This window comes from Squalius cephalus, assembly GCF_949319135.1.
Source record: "Squalius cephalus genome assembly, chromosome: 22".
NCBI classification, from domain to species: domain Eukaryota; kingdom Metazoa; phylum Chordata; class Actinopteri; order Cypriniformes; family Leuciscidae; genus Squalius; species Squalius cephalus.
In genome coordinates, this window is record NC_137143.1 from 31,213,712 (window position 1) to 31,236,528 (window position 22,817).

Genomic DNA, 22,817 nt, shown 5'->3' on the forward strand with positions numbered 1-22,817 from the left:
TCCCGTGGACGACATCCCGGACAGACCCGCCGGGCCCGGGGTCTACAGCGCCCTCTGGCAGCTCACGCTCGCGCTCGTCTTCAAGATCGTCATCACCATCTTCACATTCGGCATGAAGGTGAGCGTGATGGCTTTCTCACGCCTCAAAGGCAGTGGTGTTATTTATATGATATTAGAGCTGCATGATATATAAACAATAATACATTTACATGCGTAATACATAAATAAAACTGAGAATCACGTTTTCGTTTTGTTTCAAATAGAGATTACGATTCTGAACAGACAACTAAATAAAATAACATGTAAATTACCAGAGGTTCGGACAAAATATTAAGCAGTCTACTTTAAAATGTTTAATTAATTAGAATGAATTTTTAAAAGAAATTGGTTTGATTGATTGATTCAATCACTTACTCATACTAGAGGAATCAGCGTTTTTGAACAAATCTCTTGAATAAATAATTAAATGACTCACTCATAAATACCAAGCGGCAACCTCCCCGTCTCTCTCTTGAAACCAACACGGAAGTGAGTTAAACTGCAATTCATTAACTGGCTGCTTGGCCTGGCTGCAGAAGTGAGTCAAATCTGTATCTCCCTCATGTTAAAATTACCAACTTTACAGCAGAAAAAAATATGTTTACAGCCTGGATCTCTATGTGGCTTTGGTCTATACAGCTAATTTTGCCCTTCATAACAACTGTGAGGGGGGTGAATTATTTTATAACTCGTCCGTTTAGTTGATTAATATTTAAATTTAAGGGTGTGGCCAGTGGCCACTTGAGTGACAGATGGATTGCCGCTGTCAATGCTAGCCGTTTGTCTGCTGTTACTAGCCGTCACTTCACCTCAGCAAATGTTGCTGCTGAACTTGCCATCTCTGCAGTGTTTGTGCTTTTTTTCGGGATTAGTTCATACAATTTAATACACCCATTACTTCGCCCACGTCTTTGGATTCTGTCGTTGTCGTCGAGTATCGTTCGAGAGAACAACCAGCGCTGTATTTCAGTTGTTTTCCTCTGTGAACATGCACTAATAGATGTCTGACAATTTCGTTGCTTTTTGGGGTTTTCAAATTTAAAACGTCAATAAAGGCTCGCTCGTTCTGCTCTCACAGAACAGATAGATTATAATATGCTTATGTACCGTCAGATGAAATCATGCAGGCGTCGGCGCTTTCTCCGTCCATGCAATAAATGCACATGAATGAGCGCCGATTTTCTAGCACATTTACTTGCACTTCAAAGGCAATATATCTATGGTTTAACCCATTTGAGAGACAGCCAAAATCAGAATTTAAAATGGACTGAATAAGCTCTCTACGAACTTGAGCGATGCCGCGCTGACGGACCATGAAAGAGTGACGGACATGTATGCACATAAATCACCTTCATACACAAACACTCTCGAAGTAATACACAGTCTCACTTGTAGCCATGTCTTTTAACTATTATAATATTTCAAGGGCAAAAATAGGAACGTTTAATTGGCTTTACATCATCAGCTAACTCGATCACTTCGAGCTAGGTGATTTCAGATAGCCAGGCCAGGCTCCTCAGCTCCACTCACGCTCCGCCTGTTTGCCTATTTTCTGTTATCCGGGAGTGACACAAGGCCAAGATGGCGACGGACGGCTCCGCCCACTTTAGGCTTCAAAAATGCTCTTCAGAAACCTACGGGTGACGTCACAGACACTACGTCCATATTTTTTTACAGTCTATGATAAATACTTAACATGTTTCAATACTGGATGAATCAGCGTTTTTGAATGAATCTCTTGAATGAATGATTCAATGACTCACTCATGAAATACTTCAATTTTCAATACTGGATGAATCAGTGTTTTTGAACAAATCTCTTGAATGAATGATTCAATGACTCATAAATGCTAAACATGTTTTAATACTGGATGAATCAGCATTTTTGAACAAATCTTTTGAATAAATAATTCAATGACTCACTCATAAATACTTAACATGTTTCAATACTGGATGAATCTCTTGAATGAATGATTCAGTGACTCACTCATAAAATACTTCACGTTTCAATACTGGATGAATCAGCGTTTTTGAACATCTCTTGCATAAATAATTCAATGACTCACTCATAAATACTTTACATGTTTCAATACTGGATGAATCAGTGTTTTTGAACAAATCTCTTGAATGACCGATTCAATGACAAATACATTGAAGTATCGTGTCTATTAATGGGTAAAACTACAGTAACGTCTTCAGCTAATCAGCTTGAGATCCTTTCATCTAAACTGGTTATATCTCTGATGTTTTATGAGCATTATGATAATTCCTCTCTCTCCCACTTTTAGTTATGAAAAAGAATCATATTCATCGACACGCAGACCCGAAGCACAACCAAACAGTGTTCTTCTGCAAAATGCATGCAGTTTTTGAACCGTTAGAGGGCCAAAAGTTACAATGCTCCTTTAAAGTTCAATAGATGCATGATTTTTCCAAAGTCAATGAGTCATGTTAAATATTTACCAAAATAGTCATGATTTTGGCCATAACGGAGCAGCACTAATGTCGTCCTCGTCACCTGATGTTCCCCCTCAGATCCCCTCGGGTCTGTTCATTCCCAGTATGGCGGTGGGTGCCATCGCTGGGCGTATCGTGGGCATTGCAGTGGAGCAGATGGCGTACCATCATCATGACTGGATCATATTTAAGAACTGGTGCCGCCCGGGCGCTGATTGTGTGACGCCGGGTTTATACGCCATGGTCGGCGCCGCTGCATGTTTAGGTAAGACATTACATAACGATTTCTTCAGATCAAGAGGTGGTTTATGAGTGAAAGTTTTGCTGATTTACACTATTGGTCAAAAGTGTTTGTAATGTCTTTGTAAGAAGTCTCTTCTGCTTTAAAAATATTATTGCAATTTAAAATCACAGTTTTCTATGTGAATATACAGTGAAATGTAATTTATTCCTGTGATCAAAGCTGGATTTCCAGCATCATTACTCCAGTCTTCAGAGTCACATGATCTTTCAGAAATCACTCTAATATGATGATTTAGAAACATTTATGATTATTATCAATGTTGAAAACCGTTTAACAGCTGCGTCATATTTTTGTGGAAACCTTGATACACTTCCATTTAAAATTTTGGGTTAAGATAAAAAAAAAAAAGGAGGAGTTAATGCCTTTATTCAGCAAAGACACAAAGTGTTTAAAAGACATTTATCTTACAAAAGATTTCTGTTTCAAATAAATGCTGTTCTTTTGAACATTTCCATTAATCAAAAAATCCTCACAGTTTCCACAAAGATATGAAGCTGTTTTCAACACTGATAATAATCAGAAGTGTTTCTTTATCATCAAATCATCATATTAGAGTGATTTCTGAAGGATCATGTGACACTGAAGACTGGAGTAATGATGCTGAAAATTCAGCTTTGATCACAGGAATAAATTACACTTTCATATAGAAAACAGCTATTTTAATCTTGTTCGTTTTTTACTGTATTTTTGATCAAATAAATGGAGCATTGTGAGCAGACGAGACCGGTAGCGTAGATCACGAGCCGTGGAAGTGCAGAAGTGAAGTGTTTGTCTGTTGTCCAGGCGGCGTGACGCGTATGACGGTCTCTCTGGTGGTCATCATGTTCGAGCTGACCGGCGGTCTGGAGTACATCGTTCCTCTGATGGCGGCCGCCGTCACCAGTAAGTGGGTGGCCGACGCTTTCGGTAAGGAGGGCATTTATGAGGCTCACATCCAGCTCAACGGCTACCCGTACCTGGACCAGGACGAGTTCACGCACCGCACGCTGGCCACCGACGTGATGCGCCCGCGCCGAAACGAGCCTCCGCTGTCGGTGCTCACGCAGGACAGCACCACCGTGGAGGACGTGGAGACGCTCATCAAGGAGACCGACTACAACGGCTTTCCTGTGGTCGTCTCGAGGGAATCTGAGAGACTCATCGGCTTCGTGCAGAGACGGGATCTTATCCTGGCCATCAGTAAGACACACACACACACACACACACGAGACCACAAAATACCAGCCTACGCTTCCTCCATCACCTAATCTGATGTGTCTTTATATACGATTGTTTTAGTTTGAACTCTGCTTTGGCTTGAATGTGCTGCACACTTGTTGATTTTTCAGTTTACGAACCTTAACTAATCAAATATAATGTTCATATCAGGTCGTAAAGACACTGGGCTTCATCTGTTTACATGGATTGTGTTTTTAATGATTGATTTTTAGCTTTTTTTACAATATTTGGTGTCATTTGCTGTGATATTACAGAGGAACCATCATTTCAAACAGTCATTGTAGTCAAGTAGATTCAAGAAGTAAAATAATTGGCATTTATAAAATATACTATATTAAATAATATTGTCAATATTGGTGCATATAATAATATGATTGTGTCATCAGGTGTTCATCTGTGCTATTTTAGTATTATTGATATAGGCTACTATTATACATTTTATTAATATTTTGAATTATTTATTTTTTCTATTTTTGCTTTAATTTTAGTACTTTTTTATGTTTTTTTTTTTAACTGTCTATATAGTTTTGATTCAGTTTTTTTTATTAGTTTTAGTTATTTTAGTTCTTCAAGTTAAACTTAACTAAAATGAGAAATGTTGCCTTGGCAGCTAATTTTTTTATATTTTATTTTAGTTAATGTTTATTTTGTTTCATGATACTTAAAAAAAGGTTTTAGTTTTAGTTAATTATGACCCAGTGTTAATTTAATGAATTATATACACTACCGGTCTAAAGTTCAGGGTCGGTTAAATTATTTAACGCTTTTGAAAGAAGTCTCTTCTGCTCACCAAAGCTTTGTTTATTTAATAAAAAATACAGTAAAAATAGAGAGATATTATTACAATTTAAACTAGCTGTCTTCTATGTGAATATATAATAAAATGTAATTTATTCCTGTGATCAAAGCTGAATGTTCAGCATCATTACTCCAGTCTTCAGTGTCACATGATCCTTCAGAAATCACTCTAATATGAGGATTTGATGCTCAAGAAACATTTTTGATTAATATTCTTTAAGAATATAATATTTTTTTAATATTCTGGTTCAAGAGGAATCCTTGAATCAGTTTAAAAATCAGCATTTTTGCTTCTCATGAGTATGAAAACAAGAAACAAAAGAATATGGTACATGATATACATGTAAGTGGCGAATACTCTGTCCTAGTATGAAATACTGTATGATGTTAATAATCATAAATGTATCGCCTCTCCTCAGAAACGGCGCGTCAGAAGCAGGACGGTGTGGTGAGTAACTCCGTGGTGTATTTCACCGAAGACGCTCCACAGATTCCTGCAACGAACCCTCAGCCTCTGAAACTGAGACGCATCCTGAACCTGAGTCCCTTCACCGTCACCGATCACACGCCCATGGAGACGGTGGTGGACATCTTCCGCAAGCTGGGTCTCCGCCAGTGTCTGGTCACACGCAGCGGGTGAGAATTACTGTTTTTAGGCAACTAATAATAAAAAAATGCATATGTTTAGATTAGATTATCTCAGAACCAGAGTTTGAAATTAACTTCGGCCATTCAGAAACTCTAAATCGCCAAAAATAAGAAAGGAAAAAAGAAATAAACCAGATTAACTACGTCATATGTGTGTGTGTATGTATATTATAAATTTGGATTTCATACATTCATCAAACATAATAAGTGATTTGACAGCGTTACTCGCCACAGTTGATTAATTTCAATCCCTGCTCTGAACGTGTATGTGATGTTTAAAGAGATGGTTCGGAGTAAAATCAACCTAGGGTCCTTTGCACCATGACCTCGAGCCAAACACCCCCCCGAAGCCTTTTTCCCCCTTGGTCGAACATTATTAAAGTTAGAGCTTATTTAGAGATATCAGCCGGATGGCTTAGTGCAGGCGCTAATGGATCCAAGGCTGTATCTGGTAAATTACCGCACTAATAATGCCCAGAATGGTACCAAACTTCTACAGTAGTACACATAAGTTCTGTACTCATAAAACGAGGCTTTGGAAAGTTTGTAAGTACATCAGGAGTTTATTTAAATAACACTTGCCTGATGGCTAATGCTACCACTAACCCGGACGTCGACGTCACTTCAGGGGTTTGGGAAAAGCCTGTAGAAGTCCTGGCAGAAAGCGATGCATAAGGATGTAGTGTAACGACGAATTATAATTTTTTCCGAAGTGTTGACAACTTAATGTTAACTAATAATTGTTATAAACTGGTACTACCAACAAAATATTAGTGCATTCCTGGAACTGAGCGTCGTTACACTACATCCTTATACATCGCTTAGCATCAGGTTAGCGGTAGCATTAGTCATCAGGCAAGTGTTATTTAAATAAACTCCTGATGTACTTACAAACTTTCCAATGCCTCGTTGTATAAGTACAGAACCTATTTGTGCTACTGTAGAAGTTTGGTCCCATTCTGGGCATTATTACTGGGGTAATTTACCAGATACAGCCTTGGATCCATTAGCGCCTGCACTAAGCCATCCGGCTGATATCTCTAAATAAGCTCTAACTTTAATAATGTTCGACCAAGGGGAAAAGGCTTCTGGGGGGTGTTTGGCTCGAGGTCATGGTGCAAAGGACCCTAGGTTGATTTTACTTCGAACCATCTCTTTAAAGGGGGCCACAATAACTACATACATTTATCCACAAACCATTTAGAAATGTCCAGTTGCATTCTAGAAGTTGTAAGTTCTTTCTGAGTCTGAAGATGCTACTGACAATTTTGTCTGCGTGAGATTCTCCAGTTGTGTAGTTGCTGGAGTGTCTGAAGCACGAGCTGTAAAGGCTCCGCCCTCTTCTGGAAAGGGGCCCGGGAGCAGCAGCTCATTTGCATTTAAAGGGACACACACAAAAACGGTGTGTTTTTGCTCACACCCAAATTGGGGCAAATTTGACAAGCTTTAATAAAAAAATCTGTGTGGTATTTTTAGCTGAAACTTCAGACACATTCTGGGGACACCTGAGACTTATTTTGCATCTTATTTTGGATAATAGGTTCCCTTTCAAATACACGAGGCGTGGCCAATGAGATTTTGCAGTGGGCGGGGCTTCCGAGCTCACTGCCTCAGAAATAGACATCATGTTGCAGCCATTGCTTTAGTTTAGAGGATGAACTAGTCACTTGATTTGGCAGTGTTATAAATTACTTTTCAAAAGTTTGAGGTCAGTAATTAATCCTTTAATTCAGTGAGGACACATTAAATTGATCAAAAGTGACAGTAAAGATATTTCTTTTGAACTTTCTGTTCATCAAAGAATCCTGAAAAACCAAATGTATCACGGTTTCCACAAAAATATTAATCTGCTTTCAACATTATCAGAAGTGTTTCTTAAGCATCAAATCATCATATTAGAGTGAATGTCTTTGTAAGAAGTCTCTTCTGCTTTATTTAATCAAAAATGCAGTAAAAATATTATTGCAATTTAAAATCACAGTTTTCTATGTGAATATACAGTGAAATGTAATTTATTCCTGTGATCAAAGTCTTCAGTGTCACATGATCCCTCAGAAATCATTCTAATATGAGGATTTAGAAACATTTATGATTATTATCAATGTTGAAAACGCTGCGTCATATTTTTGTGGAAACCTTGATACACTTCCATTTAAAATTTTGGGTTAAGATAAAAAAAAAAAAGGAGGAGTTAATGCTTTTATTCTGCAAAGACACAAAGTGTTTAAAAGACATTTATCTTACTAAAGATTTCTGTTTCAAATAAATGCTGTTCTTTTGAACATTTCCATTAATCAAAGAATCCTGAAAAACCAAATGTATCACGGTTTCCACAAAAATATTAATCTGCTTTCAACATTATCAGAAGTGTTTCTTGAGCATCAAATCATCATATTAGAGTGATTTCTGAAGGATCATGTGACACTGAAGACTGGAGTAATGATGCTGAAAATTCAGCTTTGATCACAGGAATAAATTACACTTTACTGTATATTCACATAGAAAACAGCTATTTTAAATTGTAATATTATTTCACTTCTTTACTGTATTTTTGATCAAATAAAAGCAGCCTTGGTGAACAGAAGAGATAAAACGTACCGACCCAAAACTTTTGCAAAGTAGCGTGTATATGTCATTATAGCCTATACAAACTATTATATGTCATATAAACTATATGATGTTGTTCAGCTTCCTGGCTTAAAGCTGACAGATTAAATCAGGCTAACATGAAAACAGGTGTGATAAAATCACCTTGAAAAGCATGAGCTGTCTCTAATCAGATATGGTTAAAACGGTTGATGACTAAACTACTGTTTCTCTTACTTCAGACGTTTGCTTGGAATCATTACTAAGAAGGATGTTCTGCGTCACATGGCGCAAATGATGAACCAGGATCCTGAATCCATCATGTTCAACTAGCAGAACCTGAACAAAGTGAACCGTCACAATCCTGTTGTTACTAAACGCACATGTTCATGTGGCCAAAACAGGATGGAGTGTAGATATGAGTGTTGGTTTCCTCTGTTGTTGTTTTGTTGATTTTTTTTACAGCTGCTTTTGCCATATTTATATTTAACGTGCACTACTGTAAGCCGATGATCAAGCTGATGATTTGCATTGAAAATGCAAAGACATTATGACAGGTTTTACTGTGTTTTCAAAGCAAAAGCTGCTATACAGGACACGAGGTGTGCAGATGAAGTTCGTTTCGTTGGTACGTCAGTTTTTTGTGAGTTTATTATATTTGTTTATTAAATAATATATCACAACGCTAAAGGTCAAAATGGAAAAAATACTACTAATCCTAATCCGCTGTATATACGATAGTGAGCGTTCCAACACTAAATTTATGTGTTTTGTCCTTATTTATTCATTCAATGTTAATGTTAGTTTTGATCAACAATGGTGATATTTTTTTTTCTCTTGTATTGAAACATGAATATTGTCATTGTTAAAGAAACACTGCATCTGTTACAGATATTAATGTCCAACTGCTACTCCAGTTCAGCACATAAAACTGAGGGTGTTATAATAATAAAAAATATTATTAATAAATAGTATTGTCATTGCATTATTTTATTACACTCTTTAATTAAAAAAATATTTCACAAAGTACAATGAAAATGATACATGACTTAAAAGACACACTTAAAAGACACAGCGAGTTAAATGCTTTTGTACGATTTTTTTATATTATATGAATACTATAAAAACATTTTGAAAATTGAGAACTGTGGCACTATACATAAATGTGCATATATTTATGTATTCAATGCAGAAGAATGTTGAAGTACCAAAACATCTGATTATTATTATTATAAAAACGAGAGAATAATCTGCTACTGCGTTTCTTTGTACAGTAACTTTTACAGGTCACAGTTTAATAGAAAAACTCTTAATATGACAGCTTAACACACCACATAAGAACAACACCAGGGTGAGTAAATTATGACTAAATATTCATTTTAACGTGAACTATGCCTTTAGCAAAGATTATTAAATGCTATCAAAATATATTGCTTATAGTAAGGTCATGTTAAATAATGCATTAAATAATGTTTAAAAATGAGACCTTATTGTAAAGTGTTACCAAAAAACGTTAATAAAATATGGGATAAGGATACAGTATGCAATGATAAACATTTCAAACAGTAGTATGCTACATTGTCACATGTGAGTGGCGTCTAGTTATCATTTCTGAAGTAAAATTGTTATACTGCTATTTCAAATAATATATAATCAAATAAATCAAAAAACATGTTAAAGGATTAGTTCACTTTGCTGATAATTTACTCACCCCCATGTCATCCAAGATATCCATGTCTTTCTTTCTTCAGTCGAAAATAAATGAAGGAAAACGGAAACATTCCAGGATTTTTCTACACAGAATGGACTTCAATTGCAACCAATGTTCAAAGAAGGTTCAAATGTCCGTCTCAATGCAGCTTCAAAGTCTCGACACGATCCCAGTCGAGAAATAAGGGTCTTATCTAGCGAAACAATCAGTCATTTTCTAAAAAAGAAATTTAAATTATATACTTTTTAACCACAAATGCTCGTCGTGTATCATCTCTGAGATGCGCCACGCATTACGTCATCACGTTGGAAAGGTCGTGCGTCACGTCATCTATCTTATTTGTCTGTGTACTCCGGTTCAGAAAGGTAGGGAAGAGCAAAAAAGGTCATCTCAATTTCTCCTCCAACTTCAAAATCGTCCGACATCTTTGTTTTAATTTATTATTATTATTATTATTATTTTTATTTTTTTCGTGACCTTTCCACCGTGATGACGTAATACGTGGCGCGTCTCAGAGAAGGTACAATATGGGCATTTGTGGTTAAAAAGTATATATATATATATATATATATATATATATATATATTATTTAAAAAAAAATTTTTTTTACAGAAAATGACCGATCGTTTCGCGAGTTAAGACCCTTATTCCTCGACTGGGATCGTGTCGAGACTTTGAAGCTGCATTGAGATGGAAATTGGAAACCTTCTTTGAACATTGGAATAGTTGGTTGCCATTGAAGTCCATTCTGTGTAGAAAAATCCTGGAATGTTTTCCTCAACATTCCTCGGATCCGGGCCATATCCAGATCTGACGAAGGACCTTCGCCTGGACCCGATGATAACGCAGTGCTGAAGTGCCAACTAGTCTCGCCCTATAGAGGATCCCTTTCCCACTCTACAGATAAAGCGTCGTCAGGATAATTTCGGTTTCGCGTATCTACCGCGAAGTGATAAAGTTCTGTATAATTTTTTTTAAGGCCAGACCAGTAGTTTGTTAAGGCTTGGTTTGTAGGGAATTACAAACCTGCGAAAATATATTCAAATGCGCATAACTATAGAATTAATTCTTGATGCGCACGTGAGCGCCATCAGCGTTTCTCACAGGTTCGCGTTTAAAGTCTGTGTAGAGAGAACGGTGTCGTCTTAGTGGTCTCTAATTTCATAACTAATGATCGTTGCGACGGAAGCGAATCAATCAAAACTAACTTTAGCTGGAAAATATCTTTATTCAAGAACCGCTATAAAGCTAAAACAACCTCTGTTACCTTAAATGATCCATTTATCTCTGTAAAGCCGCTTTGAAACAATCTACATTGTTAAAAGCGCTATATAAATGAAGATGACTCAAAAACCTTAATTTCTTTTCACCTGAAGAAAGAAAGACATGGATATCTTGGATGACATCGGGGTGAGTAAATTATCAGCAATTTTTTTTTGAAAGTGAACTAATCCTTTAATAATCTTGGCTCATATCTGTTCCAGTTAACTTATCATGGTGGAAATGTAAAGTCGAGTGCATCAGGTCATCCAGGTACACACTATCCACACTGCGTCCTACAGAAACACTAGCATGTTACAGAAGTATGCGACTGAAGCGCTGAAGCTCTCGTCTCCGGCTCTAACTCAGGGGAACCGAGACTATCGTCGGCAGAGGGCCGATCGGAGGAGGTTTGTATTTCTCCAAACGCATTAACCTGCGGAGAATATCGTCCCGATCTGTCGGCCAGCTGTAGACGTGTGTGTTCTGCAGCCAGGCGGGAACGTAACTCTGAGGACGAGAAGATAACAGGTCCTGCGTCAGTCCTGAGAAACCTTGCTATGTTTGCAAATAGAAGCTGAATTGATATTTTGCTTTGTGAGTCTATTAGACGGTGAAGAGTAGAGAACCCGTGTGGGACTAGATTAACCGGTTCAGTGCATTAGAGGCTTACAAACATGCTTTGATTTGCTGAAATGCTTCGGGTAAAAGTCGCACCTGTTGAACTTCACAAACCTTTTTAGCCCCTGGGAACAGAATAGGAATGAACCTGTAGTTCCTGCAGCCGTTCTGAATGAATTCACTCTGCAGCTGATGGAGGGAATCGAACACAAATATTAGTATAGTGTGTTTAACAGACAAAAGTAGAGCAACACACTCCCTTCACCAAACCCTCGCGATTATGTTGTCAGGCTTGTTTTGTCACACGTATTCGTCACAGCTCATGCACACCCAGAATGCATTGTAATGACCTCAATGAAATATTTCCTCCAAGAAATTATTTTATTCAAACCTGAAGAGCAGCTATTAAAATAATTTAATTTAATTAAACAAGTTTTTTATTGTTATTATTTGAATGCATTCAATATTTGTGTGTGCATTTGTTCTTATTAAAATATCACATTGCATGCTCACATTAAACTCCACTGGAATCAGCAAAAGTACCAATAATAATAATAATTATTATCATTGCTATTATTATTATTATTATTATTTGAATGCATTGACTATTTCTCTGTGCAATGTATGTTAGTGCTTATTAAATATCACATTGCATGCTCACACCACTGGAATCAGCAAAAGTATTAATAATAATAATAATTAATATTATTTTAATGCAATCAATGTTTGTGTGCTCAATGCATTCGTGCTTTATCACAGTGCATGCTCACGTTAATCTACAGGAATCAGCTGTGATTGTTCGCAGGTTGTGGAGGAGAGCTGTTATTTTCTGACCTGTTTGTGGATGTACACTGTGTTTGACATTCTCTCGTCACTGTCCATATTGATATTAATGCCTGATATTGTCTCGTAATACCTCAAGCTGATGACGATGATGATTAGGTAATCTTTCTGCAGAGAGAGAGAGAGAGAGAGACAATAATTGTAGGTGTTTAGATGACGCCACTGATGATGTCACTTCCTGTGTCTGTATATTTACCTCATTGAGATATCTCTCCATGCAGTCGATCTTACTGATGCTGTTCAGCTGTTGCTCAAAAACATCGATCTGTGTGCACAAAGACTCAAGAATCAGTCCAAACCCACTTCAACTGTCTAGATTCATTGGAAAACTGTGATTTTAAATGATTATCGCTGTACATGCGTGTCAAAGCCGTTGTTCCTGAGCAAAGCCACAAACTTAATGATCTCCTTCAGATGCTCTTCACTGTCGGCCTCGTATGTGACAAACACTTTCCCTGTGTGGGGAAAAATAAACAACACACGTGTGAAAGAGCGAAACACAGGAGCACACGTGCTAATCTGAGGCTTCAGCATTTAACCTGGCTGTATTTTCGTTATTCTAGGTCATATGGTTGTGTTGACAGGAAGTAGAACTCACTCTGTTCCTGTGACAGGTGTGTGATGCACTGACTGGCCTGTCTGGGGTTCAGAGATGCATGACCACTGAGGACACACACACACAGAAGTTACACCTCAGCAAACACTGCATGAGTAGATTGACATGATTGTAAACTTTTACAATTTGCAAGCTTTATTTTTTTTTAAAATGAATGACTCTTTCTTCATTAGTTGTTTCAACAATGGAATAAAAAAACTTTCTCACAATTGTGAATTTATATCTCATAATTCTAATAAAAAAGTCAGAATTGCTTGTAGAATTGCGGTTCTCAGTACTAATTTCAGTGCCATAGAACAAATTGTTGCAACCTCTTTTTTTTTGTTTAGTATATTATATTAGTTTAGTATATTAATTAAATAGTTTTTATTTATTTATGATGATGATGATAATACTTAAGTACATAATAGCCTACAACAGCATCTAGCCTTCAAATGTTTATAAGTAAACACTGTTTCTAAAAAGATCATGTGAAAAATTTGTAATAAAATGATTTTAAAGAAACCTACATATTACATAGAACAAGTGACAGGTCTATTCAGTTTTTTGAGTGGATTCTGACACACTAAAACGCCTCTGATTGGCCACTGCGATACGCAGATACGCCTGTGATTGGCTACAATGATCAACACTTTAAAAACACGTTGTAAATAGAAACCGTTGATGCTCTTCACACAGAAAGCGTTTTTCCATTTCAATGCACTACTTTTCCATTGTTTCTCCATGTAAACACGCTAGTTGGACGTCTTTAACCTTTGTGCTCGGGTCTCGCGTCTTCTGCAGCATCTCTCGCACGACACAGCGATCTAACACACGGCGCTAAAGTTTATACTTCATAAAAAACATGTGCTTTTTTTACGTTCCATTGACCAGCGTCTCCCGTTTTTAACAGCAAATACCGGCCAGTACACACGGAAGCTTTTGAAAGCAGTGTTTATCGGCGGGTAACAAATACACACAGTAATCAGTACTACCTACTAATACTGCAGATTTAGAAGAATACTCACATTTTTTAAATTTCAGTACCGAAGTACAGGCACTTTCGACAACCCTGATATAAACTCTGAATTCTTGCAATTCCAAAAACTTGCCATTCTGACTTTTTGAGATAAACTCACAATTGCAAGATTTGAAAGCAATGTCTTTTCTTATGACTGGACCATACGTGTTAGGTTGTAGTGATATGGGCAGGTAAAAGGACTCACTTTTCAGAATATCCACTTCGTGTATCCACTTGTCTGTACTGCATCAGACCTGCAAAATAAAGCAAACAAAAATGTATACGCATAGAATACATTCATATAGCAGTGATTCTGAGAGTTCATGGGTGAACGAACGTGTACAGTCTGTCATTTACTCACCATAACTCGCCATTTAAGCCTTTGGCTTTATTGTGTATATCCTCGACAGTTTTTTAAAATGTGTATGAATTAGGTCTTTTGGGCTTGATTGTGCTTGTTTTAACTTTTTTTTTTTTTTTTTTTTTTTAAACCATTGTGTTTTTCTGACCCACTTATTAGACTGTTTTTGTACATACACTCTCAGAAAAAAAGGTACAAAAGCTGTCACTGGGACAGTGATGTCACTGGGACATATTAGTACCTCAATGTACCATTGAGGTACTAATATGTACACTTTTGGAGCTAATATGTACACTTTTGGTACCAATATGTACCTTTGAGGGACTAATATGCACTCTAGGTACAAAGGTGTACCTTTTGAAAAGGTACCGCCACAGTGACAGCTTTTGTACCTTTTTTTCTGAGAGTGTAAACGCTTGTGTTCAATTCAAAATGATTGCATTTAGATGCCTTGTGTCAGGTTTGATAGTGTCACATGAACAAATGCAACATGCCAAGTTCTCATACTCAACCGCATCAACATTTTGACCCTTTTTTGTGCACTTTGAACAGCTTTTACTTTCGGTTTCTAAGAAGAAAGAAAGTCATATAGTTTTGGAACAACATAGAGGTGAGTATGATGGGTGGAACATATTTCTTTCCATTTCTCTCAATTAGAACAAACACATTTTACAGCTTGCTTTAGTAATCCATAGTTTTTTTTAGAAAACTATCCAGAAATCAAAATATGCATCTGGAGAACCAATATTTTCAATTAGGCCATATTTTCAATATTTTAACCTCCAAAAGAACCATATACTACCTCAAGAACCCTATAAAAATAACAAAAAATGGATCTTTGATGAACAAAGTGCTGCATTTAAACCTTTAAGTTGAGGAATACTTCCATTCAAAAGTTTGGGGTCTGTAATATTTTTTTTTTAAAGAAGTCTCTTCTGCTCACAAAGGCTGCATTTATTTGATCAAAAATACAGTAAAAACAGTAAAATATTATTACAATTTAAATTGTGAATATACAGTAAAGTGTAATTTATTCCTGTGATCAAAGCTGAATTTTCAGCATCATTACTCCAGTCTTCAGTGTCACATGATCCTTCAGAAATCACTCTAATATGATGATCTGCTGCTCAAGAAACATTTATTTTTAAGATTGTTTGATGAATAGAAAGTTCAAAAGTACAGAATTTTGAAATGGAAATATTTTTGGTTACACTTTATTTTAAGATGTCATTGTTACAGTGTAATTATATATTTAAGTACTGAGTAATATTAAGCAACTGCATGTACTTACTATAGGGTTAGGGTATGATTAGGATTTGGTTGAAGGGTTAATTGCATGTAATTATGCATAATTTACTGTTATTACTATGGTAAGCACATGTAGCATAAGGACACAAATAAAGTGGGTTACACTATTTTAAGGTGTCATTGTAATTATATATTTAAGTACTAAGTAATAATAATTAACTACATATTTACTATAGGGTTAGGGTTTGGTTGAGGGTTAGTTGCATGTAATTATGCATAATTTACTGTTATTACTATGGTAAATACATGTAACATAAAGACACAAATAAAGTGGGTTACACTATTTTAAGGTGTCATTGTAATTATATATTTAAGTACTAAGTAATAATAATTAACTACATATTTACTATAGGGTTAGGGTTTGGTTGAGGGTTAGTTGCATGTAATTATGCATAATTTACTGTTATTACTATGGTAAATACATGTAACATAAAGACACAAATAAAGTGGGTTACACTATTTTAAGGTGTCATTGTAATTATATATTTAAGTACTAAGTAATAATAATTAACTACATATTTACTATAGGGTTAGGGTTTGGTTGAGGGTTAGTAGCATGTAATTATGCATAATTTACTGTTATTGCTACGGTAAGTACATGTAACAAGGACACTGTAAAATAAAGTGTTACCATCTTTTGTTACATTATAAATGTCTTTACTGTAATAATGCATCCTTACTGAATAAAAGCAACCCCAAACTTTCAAACATTATGATACGTTTCTCCTGTAACGCACCTGAGGGTCTGAAGGGCAGCTGATGTCCCGGTCTGGAGCCACAGTGATGATGAACGGGGGTCATGTGACGTGGAGGAGGGCGACACTGACCACAACACTGCATGTAAGCGCTGGGGTGCGAGGGCGAGGGATAGTGGTGTGTGTTCACAGACGGAGGAAACGAATGCAAAGATCCTGGATGCTCTAGACTCGGGCTACAACTGCCTGGAAGAGAGTGAGGCCTGCTGGGAAAAAACGAGCTGCTCTCTGAGAGTGTGTGATAGACCGCAGAGGGAAGACAGGAGGGAAGACTGTGAGGAGAATCCGAGGACAACCAGTCCTTGTGATTGTCCCAGCTGGGGAAGGGCGTCTGATGGGCGTACGCTGAAGAGTGAGCGTAACTCTCGGCGTTATGCTGGTGAATAATCTGCATGGTTGTGGAACGGTTATTGGTGACGTCTGGGTGCAGGTCTGACTCGAAATCTTCACTCGTGGTTTCGTCATTCTCCTCTGGACAGTTTAGAGACGAGTACTGATGGGCCATGTGGGTCAGGTATCTGTATAAAAGATGAGAAACAGCACATTCATTTCTTCTGTGGTTTTGTGCGGAGCCCCTAACGGAGCTACCCTGGAAATCCAGAGTTCTCGCGAGAGCACAAGTTGAATTTGCTCAGCGAGTTTACTCTGGCGTCGAGTAATGATGCTCATTAAAGGGGTGGTATAATGATGTCCCCAGAGAGTGTGTGTGAAGTTTTAGCTCAAAATACCCCACAGATATTTTTATATAGCATGTTAAAATTGTCACTTTTTGAGGGGGAGCAAAAACGCACAGTTTTTGTGTCTGTCCCTTTAAATGCAAATGAGCTGCTGCTCCCGGCACAGAGACGGAGCTTCAACAGCTCGTGTCCTTTTACCTCACACAGACATGCACTGAAAATTTCAAAAACTTTTAGCCTTTTCATGTTCAAACCGGAGTCAGACAATGATGGAGAGACTCGAGAAGAAGTGACAACATGTAGAAGCAACAGGACATTTCTGAATGGTTAGTTGATGAGTTTATGAAGCTGATGTGTAGTTATCTTCTAGTCATTGATTAGCATATTCTGTCTTGATAATCTAAAAATCGTGGGTGGGGTGGGTAATCGGGAGAATCGGGAGAATTCCCGGTGGGCCGCTTCACTTTTGGGCCGGTCGAGGATTTTTTTTCCATTTTTTTTCATATTTGTCACGTTAGTTACATTAGGCTACACACGTTACGCATTCTGACATCGCAGCGCGCAGCTTCTGCATGGGTTGTACCATGTGAGGGAGTTCTCTCCTCCCCTCCTATAGAGTTGGTTGGGTCCATAGCCGTCTTTTCAAAACGTTTTCTCAGGCAGGTTAACGCGGCACCGCCTACCGATAGCTGGGCCGGCCCTACCGTAACGGTACGCGTCAGGGAGGATGGATGGGAGGAAGAGGCCAGGAGGTATGGAAGCTTGTTTCCGCCACAGAATAAAACATTTTAAAAGATAATTGCAACTTTTTATCTCACAATTGCGAGTTTACATTCTGATATAAAGTCAAAATTGCGTGAAATAAAGTCGCAATTGCTTCTTATAAAGTCTAAGTGAATTATTATTTAAAGGGGCTATATGCATCTTTTTCCCCAAAATAAACGTAACAATAGCCTTTTTATTTTACCATTTATGACTCAAACATCTCCTGATGAGCATACTGACACCTTGTCAGCTCACAGTGGGTGCACCTATAAGCCTGTATCCTATTTTTCCTATTTTCTGTCGGGTCGGATTTTTCCCGCGCTGTCTGCGGATGTGACGTCAAGCGCGTTCATGTTAAACGTTTCAGATCACTCTGCCACCGCCGCTAGTCAGCAAACAAACTTGGTTTCTCAAACAATATATGTATTTGACTGTTCTTACCTCTGTAAACATAATGTTGACTTCTTTGCAGCGGATGACTTGTGAAGTGTGCACGTACGAGAGCGAGCAGAAAGGAAGAGCAGTTCCGTTTTTTGGCCACAGGTGTCAGTCGCGAGTTTAAATTTCAGAAAATCGCATATAGCCTCTTTAACTTTTACATTATTTGTTGAACCACGGTATTAATACAAACTACACAATAGTAAGAGCTGAACTGTTGCTTCATTTATCCAATTTGGAAAAAGCGTTAATTTGGAATTCCACCATGGAAAAAGTGGGCCGGTCTTGGGCCTGAAACTCCCGGGCTGAAAAGTGGCCCCACTCCGGCCCTGGACAGCGCTGTGACGCCGAAGTCATTAGTAAACATTGCAAGAGGGCTATGGATGAACACCAGTTGTTTGAAACGGCTTTGTCCGCTACAATGAACGAGTTAGACTTGGCTTTTTATCTAATATCTTGGGAGCTAATGTAAAGTTTCTCAAGGGAATGCAATAGTTTGCAAGCCATTATTTATGAGAAGTGCCATGGGATTTATAGAGACCACAGAGAGACAGGAACTTTTACGTCGCATATGTGCTTTTTACAGTGTAGTTTCCCTATCATCTTTCGCACCGGGTTGTTATAGGGTGCTTTCACTAGGACTTTTGGAGTTCGGTTCGTTTGGATGATGTGAACGCTGTTTTCCGAACCGTACCCGAGTCCGCATAAAAAGGGTGGACTGGGGTACGGTTCATGTGAACTCTGGTATCATACTAAATCACGGAAGTGAACCGCTATTGATGACGTATGATTCGACAAATCTATGGCTGCATCCAAAATCACACACTTCCCTACTATATAGTAGGTGAAAAACAGTATGTAACAAAAGAAGATTCACAGTACTCATAAAACAGTAGGCTAAAAAGTACCTGGATGACCTAGTATACGATGGACACTTTACTATCCCATGAGGCCACGGGAGATGATTTGTGAATGGCAGTGACAGGTCACATGATGATGACAATATGGCAAATGTAGTACGTCCAGATTATATTCATACTACACTATATAGAACATACTTTTTTAGTGGTCGTGAAGTAATCACTTATTCAAAATAGTTCCTACTCAAGAGAGTATGCGATTTCGGACGAACTAGCCTAAATGTTCTCTTCGGGCCATTTTCCTGGTCAGCATGAACTCTGAAGAGACGTAAGCCGGCAGAAAGCGACGTAGCATGCAACATTAACCTTAGCATGAAGGTTAAGAAGTGCCTGGACTTTGGCGTCGGTCCATCTATCGCGGTTTTCCATGTTCGTGGAGTTCGTATATGTAAATTATATTTACACGCCTTTTTTTAAATGGCGGGTGTCGGTGTTTCGAATGCATTCGGTCAATCAGCGCACACTTACGTCACTGGTAGGTCTTATCGTGTTAGGTTAGACCTGACTCTGAAGTAGGAGCTCATTTAGTCCCCACCAAAGGTGTTCCTACAACTAAAATCATTCCCGTTTCCAAGGGTTGTGTCCAAAACCGCCCCCTATAGCCTTAAATAGGGCATTATTTGAGGGAACAGCCATTTGTAGTGCTATCCGAAACCACAGTGCACTCATTCAATCCCACAATGCACCGCTATAATGAGTGTACAACCGATGTACACTCAACGGCGTCGGCTAGAGAAGTCGATGGTCAGAAGATTAATTTTCCAAACCGCTGGTCCAATGTGGGTACAGCATAATTTCATACAGGTATAAATTCCTTTTTAACGGATTATTAAATTATTTAAATAAGGTTTATAGAAGACAGAGTTCAAGAACAATCTTTTTATTACTACTGGAGCTGCCAGATTGCTAAGTTTCAAATGACTATTAAACAACAAGCACTCCTCGTTTTCATTCACTCCTTCAACTGGACTATATTAGTGGACTAATGTAGGGAATAGTGAATGAGGGTATAGGGTGCGATTTCAGACACAGCCCTAGTTTTTCCCAAAGGTCTTCCTTCCAGGTTCTTAGTGTTTTTACACAAAGTGCACTTTTTTTTTCATCACCATGCCAACCTTTGGGGGTTCATAGTTTTGAGATTTAATGAATGAATATTAATTAATAAATAAAAAATCATTTATTCTGCTTTATGTCACTCCACATTCATATGCTGTTGTTTTATCTGTGAAATATAACAAAGCATGCTTGACTTTCAATTGCAACAACCGATCAGTGTGCGCAAAAACCCAAGTAAAGAATCATAACAGAAGTTCATAGTCTATTCTAGAAATTCTTTGTTTTGGATGAAAAAAAGCCTAAAAAGGTTTTGTCCTCCTGACTCCCACGCTCACATTAAACTCTTGTTGTAGGCAAACAAGGAGTATGCATTATAAGTATGTATGTTGGTTAAATACCGACTCCATTGCAAGAGTCTACATGTGACATGTTTGTAAAACAGAGCATGTGGAGAAGAGTACAGTTGACATAACGCATAAGTGCTACTCATACAATAAGGGACTGCAGTTATTTTAATGCATATGTTCAGTCACGAGTACATGTTTGCACATGCATGAACAGTGAATCTTCACAGACAGACAGAAACCAAGATGACTTCTGAAAGCTGTCAGTGACCAGGTATGGCGGCGTAAGAAAGAGGTCAGAACTGTTTCTACTGGGAAAAAAAATAGGCCTTAGTGTAACATCCACCCATGCAGCGTCCCTAAATAGGACACACTGCATTATGACTCTTTATCTGTGTGCCAAGATTCTGCAGCTCAAGCAAAACTGTGCAGACCACAAGACGGAGAGATTCTGCCATGCAAGCAGTTACACAAAAGATTAACCTTTATACAGTTACACAAAAGATCAACCTTTACACAACACAGACCATGATTCTGTCTTACTAAAGCGTGACAAATGTAGTGAAGTGGTAATGGGGTTTATCAGTTTTCAATCAAAGCAAAGTCAATGAAAATGAGGCAAAAGGAAGAAATCGTTTGGCAGTTTGATAAAGAAAAGACGAGTATTTGTGCTTTATCACTGATAATCTGATTCAAATGTTTCCAGACACTTGACAAATAAGCCAAGAGGGGAATAAAATTATATCTTTATTAATAGATAGTGTTGGATAAATTACTATTTGCATCTTTAACAGTGTAATTCGATTACTGTACTAATTACTCTCTCTAAAAAGTATTGCATTACTTACAAGTCCCAAATCAACCTCGACCAGTTGAACAACAATAGAAGGATAGTCATGAAACGGCTCTTTTAATTCTTTCAAATAAACAATATCCAATTGCATAAGTTATTCTTGAGCTGATGTGTAAAGGGAGAAGGTGACATCAAAAACATACATTTTAAGCATTACATTTGTAATGAACTGTAATGAAATCACAGAAAAATTAATTACTTTTTCACGGGAACATATTTGGTATGACAAAATAATTTGTATGGATATTTTTTAAAATTATGATCAATATTTTATTATATAGGCTACTATATTTGAGGAACAGGCAACATTCTGATTATTTGCACATATGAAAAAAGAAATGACATGTTATGTACTAAAATAATATGAAATTAGTTCCTCGTCGTTATGTGACTTTTATTATTTATGAAACTTGATAAACTCACCTGAGCGCGAGCAGCAGGAGTCACAGTCACTTCAGGAAGTCAGACAGTTCTTTCATTTGACATTTCAGTTCTTGTTTTCTCCCTTTTGACAACGATTTAGACAGAATATAACGCATATTTCGATAATAACTTAATATGTCAGCATTCAATGCCAAACGACATGTTATCAAAGCGCGTTTGGATTCGTGTGTGTCGTCGGAGGAGGATAATGATGATGGGAGGAGTAAAATACATAACGCGTGAACACATGATGAACAGCTATTGTTGAGCGCCAAACATGATATAAAACTTTATATATTTTAAATCTTCATTCTTTTTATTTGACGTTGGTGAAAAATATTTTTTAACAAGCATTTGGGTAGTCTGCATTTCAGAATTAATTTAAATAAAAATGAAGGCGCAAGGAGTATGGCAAGCCGATTTAACATTTATTCATTTCGGGGGTTCACCACTTTTAAATAAGAAACAATACCAAGTCTATAAAACTCAGCGAATCACAACAAGCGTGTCGATGAGAACACTTATTTAACAGCATACACGCACCCGAACTTGACTGGATATCACATTTTTGACATTATTGATACTGCTTTCAATCGTAATGCAATGGACCGGTCTACTGGACATAAATTAAGCCTTTAAATAAAAGGGTTATTGGGCTGTTTGCACTGTCATATACAATAAAAGAGCCTGCACAGCAACAGGAAATAGAAATTAACACAAAAAACCACCCTTGTGCCTACCTTACACAACACTGGCGACACACAAACACGCACACACAACATGATGTTTAAAAAACATAATTTAACATAAATAGTCC

General features: G+C 37.5%; 2 protein-coding genes across 2 annotated transcripts in view; one reads left to right on the top strand and one right to left on the bottom strand.

The window, feature by feature from the left end:
• Positions 1-8,640, top strand: part of clcn4 (chloride channel, voltage-sensitive 4) — a 16,655-nt gene extending 8,015 nt beyond the window's left edge. The window contains exons 8-12 of the mRNA XM_079857807.1: positions 1-118; positions 2,574-2,760; positions 3,583-3,978; positions 5,235-5,451; positions 8,292-8,640. The exon at positions 1-118 is cut by the window's left edge and continues 428 nt beyond it. Coding sequence (XP_079713933.1) covers positions 1-118; positions 2,574-2,760; positions 3,583-3,978; positions 5,235-5,451; positions 8,292-8,382 — 1,009 coding nt within the window. The 3' untranslated portion in view covers positions 8,383-8,640. The remainder of the gene's footprint in view (positions 119-2,573; positions 2,761-3,582; positions 3,979-5,234; positions 5,452-8,291) is intronic.
• A 1,844-nt stretch (positions 8,641-10,484) lies between these two features.
• On the bottom strand, positions 10,485-22,208 carry traf3ip2b (TRAF3 interacting protein 2b). Its single transcript, XM_079857830.1, has 9 exons — positions 22,001-22,208; positions 16,507-17,042; positions 14,306-14,354; positions 13,083-13,147; positions 12,842-12,939; positions 12,681-12,749; positions 12,476-12,592; positions 11,756-11,830; positions 10,485-11,530 (listed from the first exon to the last, which is right to left on the bottom strand). The coding sequence occupies exons 2-9, from the start codon at positions 17,027-17,029 to the stop codon at positions 11,381-11,383; spliced, it is 1,146 nt and encodes a 381-aa protein (XP_079713956.1). The 5' UTR covers positions 17,030-17,042; positions 22,001-22,208; the 3' UTR covers positions 10,485-11,380.
• Positions 22,209-22,817: the final 609 nt, after the last annotated feature.

What these genes read in the sequence shown, in the direction of transcription:
- traf3ip2b (XM_079857830.1), bottom strand. Translation starts at nt 17,029, where the DNA reads ATGGCCCATCAGTACTCGTCTCTAAACTGTCCAGAGGAGAATGACGAA. An exon ending in ACACCTGTCACAGGAACAGA is followed by an intron (nt 12,940 to 13,082) that starts GTGAGTTCTACT and finishes TTCCCCACACAG; the next exon opens with GGAAAGTGTTTGTCACATAC. An exon ending in ACAACGGCTTTGACACGCAT is followed by an intron (nt 12,750 to 12,841) that starts GTACAGCGATAA and finishes TTGTGCACACAG; the next exon opens with ATCGATGTTTTTGAGCAACA.